This window comes from Vicia villosa, unplaced genomic scaffold, assembly GCF_029867415.1.
Source record: "Vicia villosa cultivar HV-30 ecotype Madison, WI unplaced genomic scaffold, Vvil1.0 ctg.001583F_1_1, whole genome shotgun sequence".
Taxonomy (NCBI): Eukaryota; Viridiplantae; Streptophyta; class Magnoliopsida; order Fabales; family Fabaceae; genus Vicia; species Vicia villosa.
The window spans coordinates 175,536-191,318 of record NW_026705665.1 but is presented as its reverse complement, the minus strand read 5'-3'; the positions used below and the strand labels follow the sequence as shown (position 1 = coordinate 191,318).

The 15,783-nt window shown below is 37.2% G+C and overlaps 3 protein-coding genes across 3 annotated transcripts; 2 read left to right on the top strand and 1 right to left on the bottom strand.

Annotated features, from left to right (window-relative positions):
* The first annotated feature begins 1,108 nt into the window (after nt 1-1,108).
* Nucleotides 1,109-3,067, top strand: LOC131635869 (uncharacterized). The gene is made up of 2 exons (XM_058906501.1): nt 1,109-1,762; nt 1,847-3,067. The coding sequence occupies exons 1-2, from the start codon at nt 1,109-1,111 to the stop codon at nt 3,065-3,067; spliced, it is 1,875 nt and encodes a 624-aa protein (XP_058762484.1).
* A 3,082-nt stretch (nt 3,068-6,149) lies between these two features.
* On the bottom strand, nt 6,150-6,638 carry LOC131635868 (secreted RxLR effector protein 161-like). The gene has a single exon (XM_058906500.1). The coding sequence runs from the start codon at nt 6,636-6,638 to the stop codon at nt 6,150-6,152; it is 489 nt and encodes a 162-aa protein (XP_058762483.1).
* A 4,126-nt stretch (nt 6,639-10,764) lies between these two features.
* LOC131635867 (F-box/kelch-repeat protein At3g23880-like) lies at nt 10,765-11,451 on the top strand. Its single transcript, XM_058906499.1, has one exon. The coding sequence runs from the start codon at nt 10,765-10,767 to the stop codon at nt 11,449-11,451; it is 687 nt and encodes a 228-aa protein (XP_058762482.1).
* The last annotated feature ends 4,332 nt before the right edge of the window (nt 11,452-15,783 follow it).

Here is a 15,783-nt window from a genome sequence, read left to right as displayed (position 1 = left end):
GCTCCAAAAGAAGGAGACCTAAACAAGATGAAGGTCCTAGAAAAGAAGAGTTCAACCCTGCTATAAGTAAGAACACAACAATGAAGAGTGATGCTCTGGAAGAAGGTGAGACTACTATCTCAGTGGGATGTGAAAATGTCAAAATAGATGCTTTAACATCAGAATATGCTGAAGAATGAAGTGTGTGCATTGAGATAAAAGATGCCTCTGGAATTGGTAAAGGTTCATCTTTCAGTATCCAAAATGCTTTCCATAAGGAAATTACTGTTAGGAACCAACTACCAGAAGCTGTCAGAAGATCAAGTCAATCATCTGCAACTACCTGGAGTATTCACAACCTTGACCTAAAGAAGACAATGATGGTTCTCCTTAATGACATTTGGACTAGAGATATGAAAAAAGAATTCTACCTGTTCAAGGGAAGTATTGTATGGAACATGGTACCAAGGGAGCTATCTATTGATCATGGATTTCATCTAAGAAAGGAGCCACTGACAATAGACCAAGCTTCAATTTCCTGGAATGTAAGAGCAAATGCTTCACAAATCAACTTGGGAAATCAATAAAGCAAGGAGAGCATGATTTTTCTTGTCACAAATGAGGTTGGAAATCTAATGATTGGTGTGATTCACACTAAAGGCTTAGAATGGTCTCAATTAAGGTGGATACAACAAATTTTTCGAAGCATAATGTCAAAAAGGATGTCGTAATATTGTTCTGTAACATCATTAGACATCTCTTCATCAAAGATTGTGTGGAGGACAAAAATTTTACATTAAATCATATGGTCACTGATCTAGACTTTACTGATATTTTCACAAAGGGCTTAGATGTAAATCAAGTTGAAGAGTTAAAGGGAAAGTTAGGTATTTGCCCCCATGAAGAATTATAGTAATTAATTCTATTTGGGGAATATATTGTGGGCTTTTTAATTATTCAATATTTGAAATATCCCCTAATGATTACTATATCAAGTTCCCTCCCAATTCTCCATCTCACCAAAAGGCTGTTTCTCTACCCGAGTGTCTTCAACAACCTAAATTTTTTCTTGGACTGTTCTCTCACTCTCCACAATCGTGTCCCAAGAATTTTTCTAAAATACTTCAAGATGTCACAACAATCTGATTCCTCCTCTCCCAAGAAGATGTCCTCCACTGATGGTCCTAACGCCATTCCAAAAATTGAATCGGTTAACCCTAATCAAGTTCTTGATATTACTCTGTTAATAATGGTTAACACTAATGATCTCACAATCAAGAAACCTCGGACCTCTAATGCAAGGAGACCTAAGGAATCTGTTCGTGCCAAGGCCACAAATTCTTCATCGTCCACTCCTCTCGAGGATTTAAACAAGGAAGGATCAAGGTACGCTCATAATTCCATTGCTAAAATTGTAACTCATATCTTGAATGAACAACATCAAGTCCCTGGGATATCTGTTTCGCTGCAAACTATAATTCCTGAACCTGTTGTTGTTACTAAGACAAAAATCAGAGGGAAGTCCTCTAATGATGATGATGTCCACATTGTTAATGAGGATGTGCACAAAGACAATGATGATGAAGATGTCAAAGAGGATGTCAATGACATTTGGAATACTGGTGCTGATGTTGGTATAGGTACAGCTACAGGTACACATGTTGTGGACCTTGATGAATTCTCAGATAAGGATTTGGTAGTTGTTGTGAACCCTAGCATTGCCAAAAGGCTCATGACTAGGAGGAAAGTTAAGGCTGCTTTACAAAGTTCTCCCAAGAGAAAGGTTGCTCCTATAAGTCCCTCTGCTGACTCTATCAGGAAGAAAAGTACCTCTACATGTCCTATAAAGAGCAGAGTTGTATCTTAGAGTGTTTCTGTTGGTCCAACCAAATCTTGGAGCAAAGTTATTCCCAAGAAAAGGAAGGCTCAAGCTATAGTTAACTCTGACTCTGATGTTGATGTTAATGCTCAAGACATTCCACTAAGGAAGAAACCAACAACTAGCAAGTTGGCTTCTAGTCTTCCTGAGGTACCCATTGATAATATCTCCTTTCATTATCCTTCCAGTGTCAATAGGTGGAAATATGTTTACCCTAAGAGGATAGCTTTGGGAAGGGAGTTGGCTCAGAATGTCCTGGAGAATAAAGAGACCGTGTATCTGATTCATGAAGCTGGACTATTGAAAACAGTTGTTCATTTTCCTACGTGTTATGAAATGCTGGTTAAAGAGTTCATTATGAATCTATCAGAAGACTGCGCTGATAGAAAATCAAAGGATTTTAGAAAAGTGTATGTAAGAGGAAAATGTGTTACCTTCTCCTCCACTATTATCAACAATTTTCTTGGAAGATCTGATGAAGCTCGACCTGAGCTGGAAGTGACTGACAACAAAATATGTGAGGCTATCACGACTAAGCAGGTGAAAGACTGGCCCCTGAAAGGAAAACTCTCTCCAAGCAAGCTCAGCATAAAATATGCAATGCTACACAAGATTGGAGCTGCTAACTGGGTGCCCACAAACCACAAGTCAATTGTTGCTACTCTGTTGGGAAAGTTTATATATGTTGTTGGAACCAAGACCAAGTTTGACTATGGTACTTACATATTTGATCAGACAAAGAAGCATGCAAGGAGTTATAGTGTGAAGGGTCCCATTGCCTTCCCATCTATCATATGTGGTATAATTGTGAATCAGGACCCTAATATCCTTAGTGAAAATGATTATGTCTGCAAAAGGGAAAGTGCTATTTCATTTCACTACAAACTATTTCAAGGAACCCATGTTCCTGACATTGTCGCAACATCAACTGGAACATCCAAAGACAACACAACTACAAGAAAAGCTGATGTGATTGCAATGCTCAGGGAAACATGTAAGGAGCTAGAGTCCAGAAAACTGGCTCTTGAAAGATTGATCAGCTCCCTTGAGATGGATGAAGGAGCTGAGTTTGCTGATGCTAATAAGGATGAACAGGGTGAAGAAGAAGGTGAATCAGAGAGAGAAGTTGAGAAAGAAGTTGGTCAAGATGATGACACTGATGAAGATTCTGCGGATGCTAAACTCAGCACCTCTGAGTCTGAAGACTGAAGCAGCTGTTTCTGGTGATTTTTTTTGTGGATTGTAATATTTTTAGTATCTTTTGGTTTAATTCTGGCATGTACTTAATTGTATAACAAGGTTGCTTTGGCAACATTTCTGGCTCAGAGGGGGAGAGGTGAGTGTAATGTCACCCATGACAACAACGAATAGTTGTATTATAGAGGTCTACTTCTACAATTTATTTTTGTAGTTAGTAGTGTTGCTGCATGAGGAAGTATAGGTTTGTGTGTGTGATTGTATGATGTGGTAGTGTAGTATACTTAATGATTGCTTGATGGTAGTTGTAGTTGTATTAGCTATTCCTGCAGGTGTGGTTGACTAGTTGTGTGTTGTGTGTTTTTTTTGCTGCAAAGATTCTCTGATAATGTGGTGACAGGTTGTTTTAGCCAAAAAATTCCAGAGGGGGAGTTTGTAGATGCTTTTAAATTGGCTGCATTTTGTGGTAAAACATTCCTGTATGTATGTGATGTCTTAACTAATGTCATGACACACTATGTGTAGTATAGTGCAGGATTGTATGGTTGAGCTAATACAGGTTTTTGTTGGATGTCATGCTCGATGTCATGACATCGGTATCTGCCAACAGTAGCTGTTATATTTTAGTTGTTATGTTTCCCTATTTATCTCAGGCTACAATTTAGGAAACTATATATTTTGTGATGTATGATTTGCGCTAAAATATCTCGTACTATAGCATATAAGTACACCCTGATGATGTGGAAATTAGGTTAACTAAGTTAACCCTAATTTATGTTTGGATGGCCCAAGGCCCAAGTGCTGCCTATAAGAAGACTTTTAATCCTACTTTCAGAGGCAGAGTTTTTGGGGTGAAGATTATTGTGTTTTTTGTGTATTCATGTGTGTCTTAGTGTTTACTTGTAATCCAAGCAATTATCACGTTGATGATTGTATTGGAGTAAGGTGTTTTTGAATTGTAATTGTTTTGTCACTCTATGCTTTTAAGCATGAGTGTTGTGTCTCTTGATTGAAGCTTTGAAGCAAGATCAAGATTTGTTTGAAGTGTGTCTTCACTCGATCTCTATTATTTTATGTTATTTATCACTGCTGTGATTGAGGGGGAGTGAGTAGGAACTCAGGTCTAGCACTAGATTGAAATTGCATTGGGTAGGTCTTAAGTGAAGAGTTGTAAACGAGGGAGTTTAGCTCTGCATTAATACTGATTATAATGGATTTCCTCCCTGGCTTGGTAGCCCCCAGATTAGGTGTTGTTGTACACCAAACTGGGTAAACAATTATCTGTATTCTTTATTGTTTTTGTTTACTTTCTGCATAAATTTTATAATTTGTTCTGAAGTGGATGTCATAACGTCCGACACGACATTGATCGTGTGTTGCTAGAATTTTTAGCGATCTAAAACACTGCAGTAATTAAAATTTTCCTTTAGTGATCCTTATGTATGAGCATGATCAGTGATAGAAAAGGTTACCTCTTACGGAAATTGAAACCTTTGATGCCAAATCAAAGGAATGATCACGAGCGTTGATGAAGAACAACGCCTCTACTTAGTCCACACGAACAGATCCATTAAGTCTCAGTGCTAGTTGATCCGAATGAAGGCTTTGAGTCAGAGAGAAGAAAATACGTCTAGGATTTCTCAGACCGAATTTTCATCAAGTCAAATGCTTCAGCACAAGGGTTCTACTTATAGAACCACTTGTGTGGGCTACAAAATAAAAGCCAAATTAAGGATGCAAGCTAAAAGCTCATTTAAGTTGTATATCACTTAAACATGTGGTACCTTACCACATTCCGAATTCACTTAAGTACACCATACCTTACGGTGTTCCTTATTTACTCCGTCTCTCATCAACTTGTCCTTATGTGTGTGACCTGTACGTTTTCGCGATGTTGGCAATTATATTAAATCACACATTTAACATAATAAATAGTGAGCGATATCTAGAAACACATCATTTCTACCCAAGTCACGGAAATGTCATGTGATCTGACAAAAACCTTTATGTGATTATATTTGTGTGTATGATGGCCTCTTTTCCAGCTAAATATTGGGCCCTTAAAAATTTATCCAATTAGGCAGGATGGAAAAATTCCAGTTACAGATAACGTTTGATCAACAATAAAGCACTTGACTCTACATCTAGAGTCCATAGTGGTTTCAGGTCAAAGGGTCGTATACACCACTTATCACCATGAGAATAAATTATGACACTTTGCATAACATTCTATGTAGTATTCTCATAACGGGTCAATCCAGTATAAATATTACTCCTAATATTTATACTTATGTCAAGACTTGATAACTCCTTATCCATGATCTATGAGATGTGATCATCAGTCTATCTTCATAATAGTCTTGATGCTTTAATGTTATCCCAGTTCACACTAAAGCTCAACTATGAATACTTTAAGAATAGTGTCTTTATGTTTAATGGGATCTTAAGATTAAGTCGCACTTAATATTTCATTAAACAAAATTACTATTCTAGGGACTTTATTATTTTGGAAAAACAAACATAATAAAGAAATGCCTTTTATTATTAATAAATAATTTGATACAAGTACCAAAATTATTGGCCTCTAGGGCTTACACCAACCATCTCCCTTTAGCACTAGAGTCAATCAGGCATACCCCTAATACCCATAAATCTAGTATGGTCATCATGATTTTGTTGCGCGAGAGGCTTTGTTAGTGGGTCAGCAACATTTTCAAGTGTAGGTACTCTGCATATCTTCGCATCTCCCCATGTATTATCTCTTGAATGAGGTAATAGCGCCTGAATATGTGTTTGGATCATTGGTGAGATCTAGGCTCCTTAGCACTAGATTCAATCAGGCATACCCTTAATACCCATAGATCTAGTATGGCCATCGTGCTTTTGTTGCGCAAGAGGCTTTGTTAGTGGGTCAGCAACATTGTCAAGTGTAGGTACTCTGCATATCTTCGCATCTCCCCATCTATTATATCTTGAATGAGGTAATAGCGCCTGAATATGTGTTTGGATCATTGGTGAGATCTAGGATCCTTAGCTCGTGCGATAGTACCATTGTTGTCACAATATAGATCAATGGGATCCGCAATGCTAGGGACTATGCCAAGTTCGCTAATGAACTTCTTGATCCAAACAACTTCCTTTGCTGCATTTGAGGCAATAATGTACTCGGTTTTGTTTGTAGAATCAGAAATTGTATCTTGCTTTGAATTTTACAGCTCACATCGCCACCATTTAAGTAAAACACATAACCATATTGCGATCTAAAGTCATTCTTATCTGTCAGGAAACTAACATCGATGTATCCAATTACGGAAAGCTCTTTCTGACCTCCATATACTAAGAATGAGTCCTTAGTCTTTCTCAAGTACTTAAGGATATTCTTGAAAGCTACCCAATGAGCATCACCGGGATCAGATTGGTACATACTCGTTGCACTTAAAGCATACGATACATCTGGTCGAGTACATAACATGGCATACATGATAGATCCTATTGATGATGCATATGGAATCTTATTCATGTGATCCCTTTCTTCCTTAGTTGAAGGGGATTGTGTTTTTGATATACACGTGCCATGTTGCATTAGTATGACAATCATGAAAACAACAAGGAAAATCATCTGATTAACAACGATGATATTCCTTTAGTACATTACAAAAAACACATCAACACATGCCAAGATAAGTTTGGTTATCTCGTTATCACTTAGATTTTTTCCCTTACATTGCTTTGAAAATCACGTATGACTACCTTACTTGGTGAGTTAAACCAATCTTGACTTTTCGAAACCTACTTGAGTTTTATGATGTGGGGTTTTCCATCCCACATCCATGAGATCACCGGGTAAGCAATAGAAAATGAGTTCTTAGAAGAAAATAAGTTGACGACGAAATAATAATATTGATTTGTATTGTAAATTGCATCATATATATATATATATATATATATATATATATATTGCTTAACCTTTGTTGAAAAAGTGTAAGCTATAATACCATATGTGAGTTATATCTACATTCAAGATTTTGGGGTAATATCGTTTCTAACTCTCGGCTCTAATATCTCTTTATTATTGAATTAATATATTGTCTTTTTTCTCAAATATGTGATACATGTTGAAGCTTGATGATGATATATGTTTGTTCACTTCCAAAAATCTCATTGATTCTGTAATATGTAATCAATTAATATGCTTATAGTGACTCCATATGATATCTTTTCTCAATGTGTATTATTGTGTCAAATATTCATCAAATGTGATATTTCTTGATGTATTTGATAGATATACATTGTATTTATATATTTTTTCCTTGAACAATCTATTTCTGACTATGCACGTCGTGCTTATTCTGAATAGTATGTTTCGATTAATTATTGACTATCTTGCATTAACCTCATTTTATGTGAATGACTGTTAATGTTTATTTCCTTTGCAAGTTCTTTTGAATTTTATTTGTGTGTTTGAAAATAATACTTGATACTTCTAATAATTCGTTTGTGCTTGTACTCTTTTTGATGTTATCAAAGAGGGAGAAGTAAGTGCGAATGAGACGAAGCGTTTAATGTGGTGCACATATTAGTGGGGAGCTACCTAAAGACAGGCACTTCGATATGTTTTGCCATCATAAAAAACGAGGAGTATGTGAGTGCATATCTCAAGTAGTTTATTTTGAGTGATGTCAAAACTAGGTCTTTAGAAGTAAAATGTATTAGACGGTATCCTTTTAGCTTTAGATGCACTATTGCATGAAAATGTGTCCATCACCATTCTAAACTTGTTCATATGCATGTGGATCAGTTTCACAAGTCAAAAACATGGTTTTGGGTAAGTATGCATATCATAGGTCGATGCATAGCTCTTGGAGATCGACCTCCACTGAGTGGAAAAATATTTGAAACATTCTGCCTCACATGCACTGACCTATGCATCGACGCACACACACATGCACCGACCCAGAGGTCGATACATAAAAATCACAGGTCGACGCATGCTGTGTGGAAAAATATTTGAAACATTCTGCCTCACATGCACTAACCTATGCAGCAATGTACACACACATGCACCGACCCAGAGATTGATGCATGGAAGTTACAGGTCGATGCATGATGTGTTGAATTAACACCAGACCTCACTGCCTTGTATAGGTTGACGCATAAAGTCCAGAGGTCGACCTATCGCTCAACTCTGAGCATTTTTGTGCACGAATTTTCCAGTTTGTACCTCCTTTCTCTCACACATATAAATAGATTCATGCATCTTTTTCTTAACCACTTTGAAACCAAAAAGAGACAAAACCGCTTCTCATCTTCATTCTTTCTCTTGCTATTTCATCAAATACACATAATCACTTTTGCTTGAGTGATCATAGATTGAGAGTGATAACGTCTAAGGTTAGGGATTTATAAATTTCGATTGAGTGAAGAATTTTGGGGGATTCATTGAATAAAACCATTGGGGTTTTGTCTTCCAACATAACATTGATTTGGGGGTTTTTTGACAAGAAGCTTTGGATTCGATTCATCCGGGTGAAAGCTTTGAAGAACGGTGGGTTCGGTCAAGGGAGAAACGGTAGATGGGGGATCAATCAAAGTTCTTGGGTGACAATAATTTGTGGTTGCAATTCAGCAGAGTGAAATCGTTGAAGAACGGTGAAGTTCGGTTAAAGGAAGTAGCGGTAACCAAAGGATTGATTCGAGATATTTCGGGCGACTTGATCTTGCTTAAGGTCAAGGGGAGAGAAGATAAAGAATCGACACCAAAATTGAGTTTATTTGTTAATTGCTTTAACTTCTCTTGTAATAACATTTTGCAAAGAAATAAAAACTATCTCAATTCTCGTTTGGAATTGGGGGCAGACGTAGTCGTAGCGAGGACGAACGCCGAACTGCCTAAACAAATCTTTGGGTTCCTCTCTCCTTATTTCTCTATTACTTTCTATTGATATTGGTATACAATTGTTAACTCGATAATAATTCTAAGTGTTAAATTGTGATACAAAGTTGTTTTTGTGTAGAGAATTGCATTTATCTATTGCAATTGGATTTCACAATCAACTACACTTAGATCACATTAACTTGCTAACAAATTATACGCTAACTGTTTGTGAAATTGTTTGTGAATAACAACAATTGCACAACAAGGGTTCGATAAATTGACCAAGTCAATTTATCACATATATTTCATCAGAAGTAGGTGCTTGAGTGTTAAATTGTTCAAATGAATATTTTTGTAAAATCAATAGATTCAAGCTACTTCTCACATTTAGCAATTATCACATTTATTAAAGGTTTTGCCGCATATCTGATTCTTCCAGTAGCGGTTCAGAATAGACGTGAGTCGATCCCGAAGCGTTTCTGCAAGCCATCTTTGAAAACAATTTCTAAAAGCAAGTAAATTTTTAAAAGGGATCTATTCACCCTCCCTATAGATCCTAAGCCTAGCGCTTAACACGTGATGTCTAGATTTTCCACCCCAGTAGATGAACTTCAGGAAGCAATAGAAACAAAAAGTTCATTTGAAAGCCAGTCCATCTTTATATAGTAGAGCAGACCAAACAATCAACGATCATGATTAAAAGAAAATAAGGAGTCAAAGAACAACGATTAGACCTTACCTTGGGAACACAATAGTACTTGTGTACACTCGAGCACCGTAGATGGAAAGGTCACGCCCTAACTTACGATCGTGGGGCCACTTGTTTAAAAAAATCGAAAAAATATCTAAATGATGGGAATTGCATTTAATGTGCTTGCTATTCACTTCTTCTATAACCCACTCCTAGACTTTCTACCTTCCTCTGCGGTCTACACGACAGCATAAGGCCGACCTGAATTCCAAAAGACTTCTCATTTAACACTGCACGACAAGTCATCGGGGCAGTTATTCTAGGCCGACCATAAGTCCAATGTAGAAAAGGCCCAAGCACTAAATCCAAAGCGATAAAAGTCCATTAAATTATTCATCTTATAAAAGTCAACATACGTAAAGTTTAAGGTATCCACTTTTTTCATACTTCCCTTTACTTCTTTTTGTGGACTTAACCCCTAGCTCGAGAGTTAAAGTGTTTACCTTGCAGATCCACTCCTACATTATCACACTGAAGACTTGCACTACCTCAACAGGAGCCCAACATTTGAATTAATCTATCATTCTTGTTCCTGAGCCGAACATATATTTTACATGAATCTTATATTATTATATTTAATTATAATTTACAATAATAAACTCAAATATTAGTAAAATTAATTAATATATAAATTAATAAATTTAATACTAAATAAGTTAGTTAGCAAATTTAGCATATTAACTCAAGAGATTAATTAGAATACACTATCACTGTAAAAACAACTTTACACCATCATTCAATTATAATGAAGCATATTAGCTCATTTGTTAAATTGCTTCGTTCTAATTGAATGATGGTGTAAAATTATTTTACACTGACAGTGTACTCTAATTAATCTCTTAACTTAATATAGAAAAAATATATATATTAATGATACAAAAATATTATTTATATTTATCTAAATAAATCAATTTGGCGGTTACATAAAATTTGAATAAAACTTTAGTGTTATCAATTTATGAAAGAAAAAAAAAAGTAAATGATTTGAGGTTACATAGGTTACTCATAAATATTTGCGAACCAGCCGAAATATATAAATAGCTTGACTTAAACTTAATTCCAACCTATCGCTCAGATACTATGATGGCATCACGTATAGAGAGAAAAAACCCTAACATTACCTATTCAGAAGAGGTTTCACTTCCCACTCTTCACTGTGATCTCATTCCAATGAAGCACCTTCTCCAATTCCAATGTGTCTCCTACTTCTGGAATTCTCTAATATCATTCGCCAGAAAACACTTTAAACTTTCAACAACCAAGCAGTCAGATATAACAAACCCTAACATCATGGATTCACTTCCTACTCTTCCTTTTGATCTCATAACAGAAATACTCTCTAGGCTACCCGTCAAACTCCTTCTCCAATTTCGATGCGTCTGCAAATCATGGAATTCTCTAATAACCGATCACAAATTTGCCCGAAAACACTTTAATCTGTCAACCACGCTAAACCTCCACGTAATAAGCTACGACGGTCCCTTGGACCGGTTTGTTTTAAGGTCTTATCCACTCCAATCCCTTTTCACAGACCTAACTACTAATTTCATTCAACTTGGTTTTCCATTTAATAGTCCTTATGAACACTATTTACATTACATTGTTGGCTCTTGTGATGGGATCCTTTGTCTCGCCGATTTTCATAACACTTTTGTTGTATTGTGGAATCCTTCCATTCAAAAATTCAAGGAATTGTCCCCTTTTGAAAAGCCACAAGTGGCTGGTTCGGCAAAGTTTGGCTTCGGCTATGATCATGTTTCTGGTAATTAGAAAGTGGTTGTTCTCTACGACTCCTATAGATGCAATATCATTGAAGACACTACTAAAATGAAGATTTATAATATGGGAACCAATTCTTGGAGAAGCTTTCAAAAGTTACCTTTTTCTACTAAATTCGGCCCTCATGAATCGGGAGCATATGTCAGCGGTACAATTAATTGGTTGGCCTATAATAAATCGTCTCTTCCAATTTTTATTCTTTCCTTTGATTTAGGTAAGGGGTCTTATCAAAAGATTTTTCCTCCTGAACATGGAGAGATTGATTCAAGGTCGAATTTGGTTGTGTTGAGGGATTGTTTGTGCATAATTTCTTATTACGATGTTTGGATAATGAAGGAGTATGGAATTAAAGAGTCTTGGACTAAATTGTTTAAACTCTCTAACTTGCCAGGTCAAAGAAAAGGTATTTGGCGTTCTTACTTGATTGTACCAACAACATCGCAGAATATGAAGCTTGTATCATGGGTCTCGAAGAAGCCATTGACTTAAGGATCAAGATCCTCGACATATATGGATATTCAGCCCTCGTGATCAACCAGATCAAAGACAAATGGGAAACTTATCACCCTGGCTTGATTCCTTACCGAGATTATGCAAGACGTCTGTTGACTTTCTTCAACAAGGTTGAATTGCATCATATACCTCGAGATCAGAATCGAATGGCAGATGCCTTGGCTACTCTATCTTCCATGTTCAAAGTCAGTCACTGGAATGATATGCCCAAAGTCAGAATTACGCGCCTTGAAAGGCCCGCCTATGTGTTTGCAACTGAAGCAGTCATCGATGATAAACCGTGGTTCCACGACATCAAACGCTTCCTTGAAACTCAAGAGTACCCGCTTGGGGCATCAAACAAAGATAAAAAAACTCTAAGGAGACTTTCTGGCAGTTTCTTCCTGAACGGAGATGTGCTATACAAAAGGAATTTCGACATGGTTTTGCTCAGATGTGTGGATAGACACGAAGCAGACATGTTAATGCATGGAGTGCATGAAGGGTCCTTTGGAACTCATTCAAATGGGCATGCAATGTCCAAAAAGATCTTAAGAGCAGGATACTATTGGTTGACAATGGAATCTGACTGTTATAAACACGTGAAGAGATGTCACAAGTGCCAGATCTACGTAGATAAGATCCATGTGCCACCGACTCAACTCAACGTTCTCTCATCTCCATGGCCTTTCTCCATGTGGGGTATCGACATGATTGGAATGATCGAACCGAAAGCTTCAAACGGTCATCGTTTCATCTTGGTAGCAATTGATTACTTCACCAAATGGGTCGAAGCAGCATCTTACGCCAATGTTACAAGACAAGTGGTTGTGAGGTTCATCAAGAATAACATCATTTGCCGATATGGTGTTCCCAGCAAGATCATTACTGATAATGGTTCAAACTTAAACAACAAGGTGATGAAATAATTATGTGAGGAATTCAAGATTGAGCATGATAACTCTTCTCCTTACAGACCAAAAATGAATGGCGTCGTCGAAGCCGCTAACAAGAACATTAAGAAGATCGTCCAGAAAATGGTCGTCGCTTACAAAGACTGGCATGAAATGCTGCCATTTGCTTTACATGGGTACCGTACTTCAGTGCGTACTTCAACAAGGGCAACTCCCTTTTCTCTAGTATACGGCATGGAAGTTGTACTCCCCGTAGAAGTTGAAATCCCATCAATGAGAGTCCTCATGGAGACTAAGTTATCAGAGGCTGAATGGTGTCAAAACAGATACGATCAGTTGAACTTAATCGAAGAGAAACGTATGACTGCTCTATGCCATGGACAGTTATACCAAGCAAGGATGAAACAAGCCTTCAACAAAAAGGTTCGACCTCGTGAACTTCAAGAAGGCGACCTCGTGCTTAAAAAGATCTTGTCTTTTCAACCAGATTCTAGGGGCAAATGGTCTCCTAATTACGAAGGCCCGTATGTTGTCAAAATAACATTTTCTGGCGGCGCCATGACTCTCGCAACCATGGATGGTGATGAACTCTCACATCCTGTGAATGGTGATGCAGTCAAGAAATACTTTGTCTAAAAAATACAAAAGAACAGCTCGGTAAGTCGAAAACCCGCAAAGGGCGACTTAGGCAAAAATAAGCGTCTCGGTGGACCGAAAACCCGAAAGGGCGGTCCAGGCAAAAATTAGAGACAATAAACAGAAAAAATTCATCCTGGTAGATTGAAAACCTGAAAGGGCGATCTAGGCAAAAATTAAGGATTTATGACAAAGTAACTGCATCAGTCCATACTTCGTCACCTGAGGAGTCTTTTTCACCAAAGGATCTTCAATCAAATCATCGCCAATCTGAAGCGACAAGCACAGTTGGAACTCAAAGTTGTTGGGGGGAATAGTGGTCATTGCTTTCAATGTAGCCTTTTCCGCATAATTACCATTTCCAACTTTTGTAAATACTCCATGGAATCACGCCTTTAGCTGATTTCCATCCTATTAAATAAATTTGAGCCTTGGGCCCATTTGTTTGCAAACTCTAATTTCTTTTAGCTTGCAAAATGACGCTTTAATTGTGTTATTCACTTTTGAAAGGAAAAAAGAAAAAAAAAGTTTTAAACGAATTTACTTTCCTTTTTCAAAATAAAAGCGAAACTTTCCTTTGAGTTGTGAACAACAGAAGGAACATCAACAGCTATCTCCATAGTGTTAGAACAAGATTTGTTCTGATCAATTATCTTAGTTTTGATGATAACAATAATATGAATTTTGCTTAAGATAATATGGTACTCTAATCCAATGCAATTTCCTTTTCAGGAAATATATAAAGAGTATGCATAATTCAGCGCTCAGAAGCTTTGTCTCAAAGGGTTCAGCATGCAACATCAGAACATGGTCTGGCAAGACATCAGAAGATGGTCGAAGCAGAATCAGAACATGGGTCTATGGAAGCATCAGAAGAACATGAGATCAGAAGCACTGAAGTTCTGATGGTATCACGCTCAGAAGCACTTCAAGGTCAGAAGATCAGAAGATGCTTTGCACCAAGCTGTTTGACTCTGATGATATTCAAACGTTGTATTCACAAACATCAGATCAGAAGGAAGTACAAGTGGCAAGCTACGCTGACTGACAAAAGGAACGTTAAAAGCTACTAAAGGCAACGTCAGTAGACACAACGTGAACAAGGCTCGAGGTAGTTGACAAAAGCGTATAACATTAAATGCGATGCTGTACGGAACACGCAAAGCATTAAATGCACTCAACGGTCATCTTCTCCAACGCCTATAAATATGAAGTTCTGATGAGAAGCAAGGTTAACGATTCTGAACAAAAACATCTCATATTAACTTGCTGAAACTCTGTTCTACTCAAAGCTCAGAATCTTCATCTTCATCAAAGCTCACTACATAGCTGTTGTAATATATTAGTGAGATTAAGCTTAAACGTTAAGAGAAATATCACAGTTTGTGATTATAGCTTTTAAGAAGCAATTGTAATACTCTTAGAATTGATTATATTAAGTTGTAAGGAACTAGAGTGATCGTGTGGATCAGAATACTCTAGGAAGTCTTAGAGGTTATCTAAGCAGGTTGTAACTAGAGTGATCGTGTGGATCAGAATACTCTAGAAAGTCTTAGAGGGTATCTAAGCAGTTGTTCCTGGAGTGATCAGTGTGTGATCAGAAGACTCTGGAAGACTTAGTTGCTGACTAAGTGGAGAACCATTGTAATCCGTGCGATTAGTGGATTAAATCCTCAGTTGAGGTAAATCATCTCTGCGGGGGTGGACTGGAGTAGTTTAGTTAACAACGAACCAGGATAAAAATAACTGTGCAATTTATTTTTATCTGTCAAGTTTTTAAAGCTACACTTATTCAAACCCCCCCTTTCTAAGTGTTTTTCTATCCTTCAATTGGTATCAGAGCGCCGGTTCTAAGGTGCAAGCACTTAACCGTGTTTAGAAAAGATTCAGGAAGAGAAAAACGCTTCAGTAAAAGATGGCTGATGAAACTGCAAAGTCTACATCTACATCTGGCTCTGCTGAGCAACACAACGGTAACAATGGTTATACTAGACCGCCGGTATTTGATGGTGAAAACTTTGAATACTGGAAAGATAAACTGGAAAGTTACTTTCTTGGTCTAGATGGTGATCTATGGGATCTTCTGATGGATGGTTACAAACATCCAGTAAATGCCAGTGGCGTAAAGCTGACAAGGCAAGAAATGAACGATGATCAGAAGAAGCTTTTCAGGAATCATCATAAATGCAGAACTGTTTTGCTGAATGCTATCTCTCATGCTGAGTATGAGAAGATATCTAACAGGGAAACGGCCTATGACATATATGAGTCTTTGAAAATG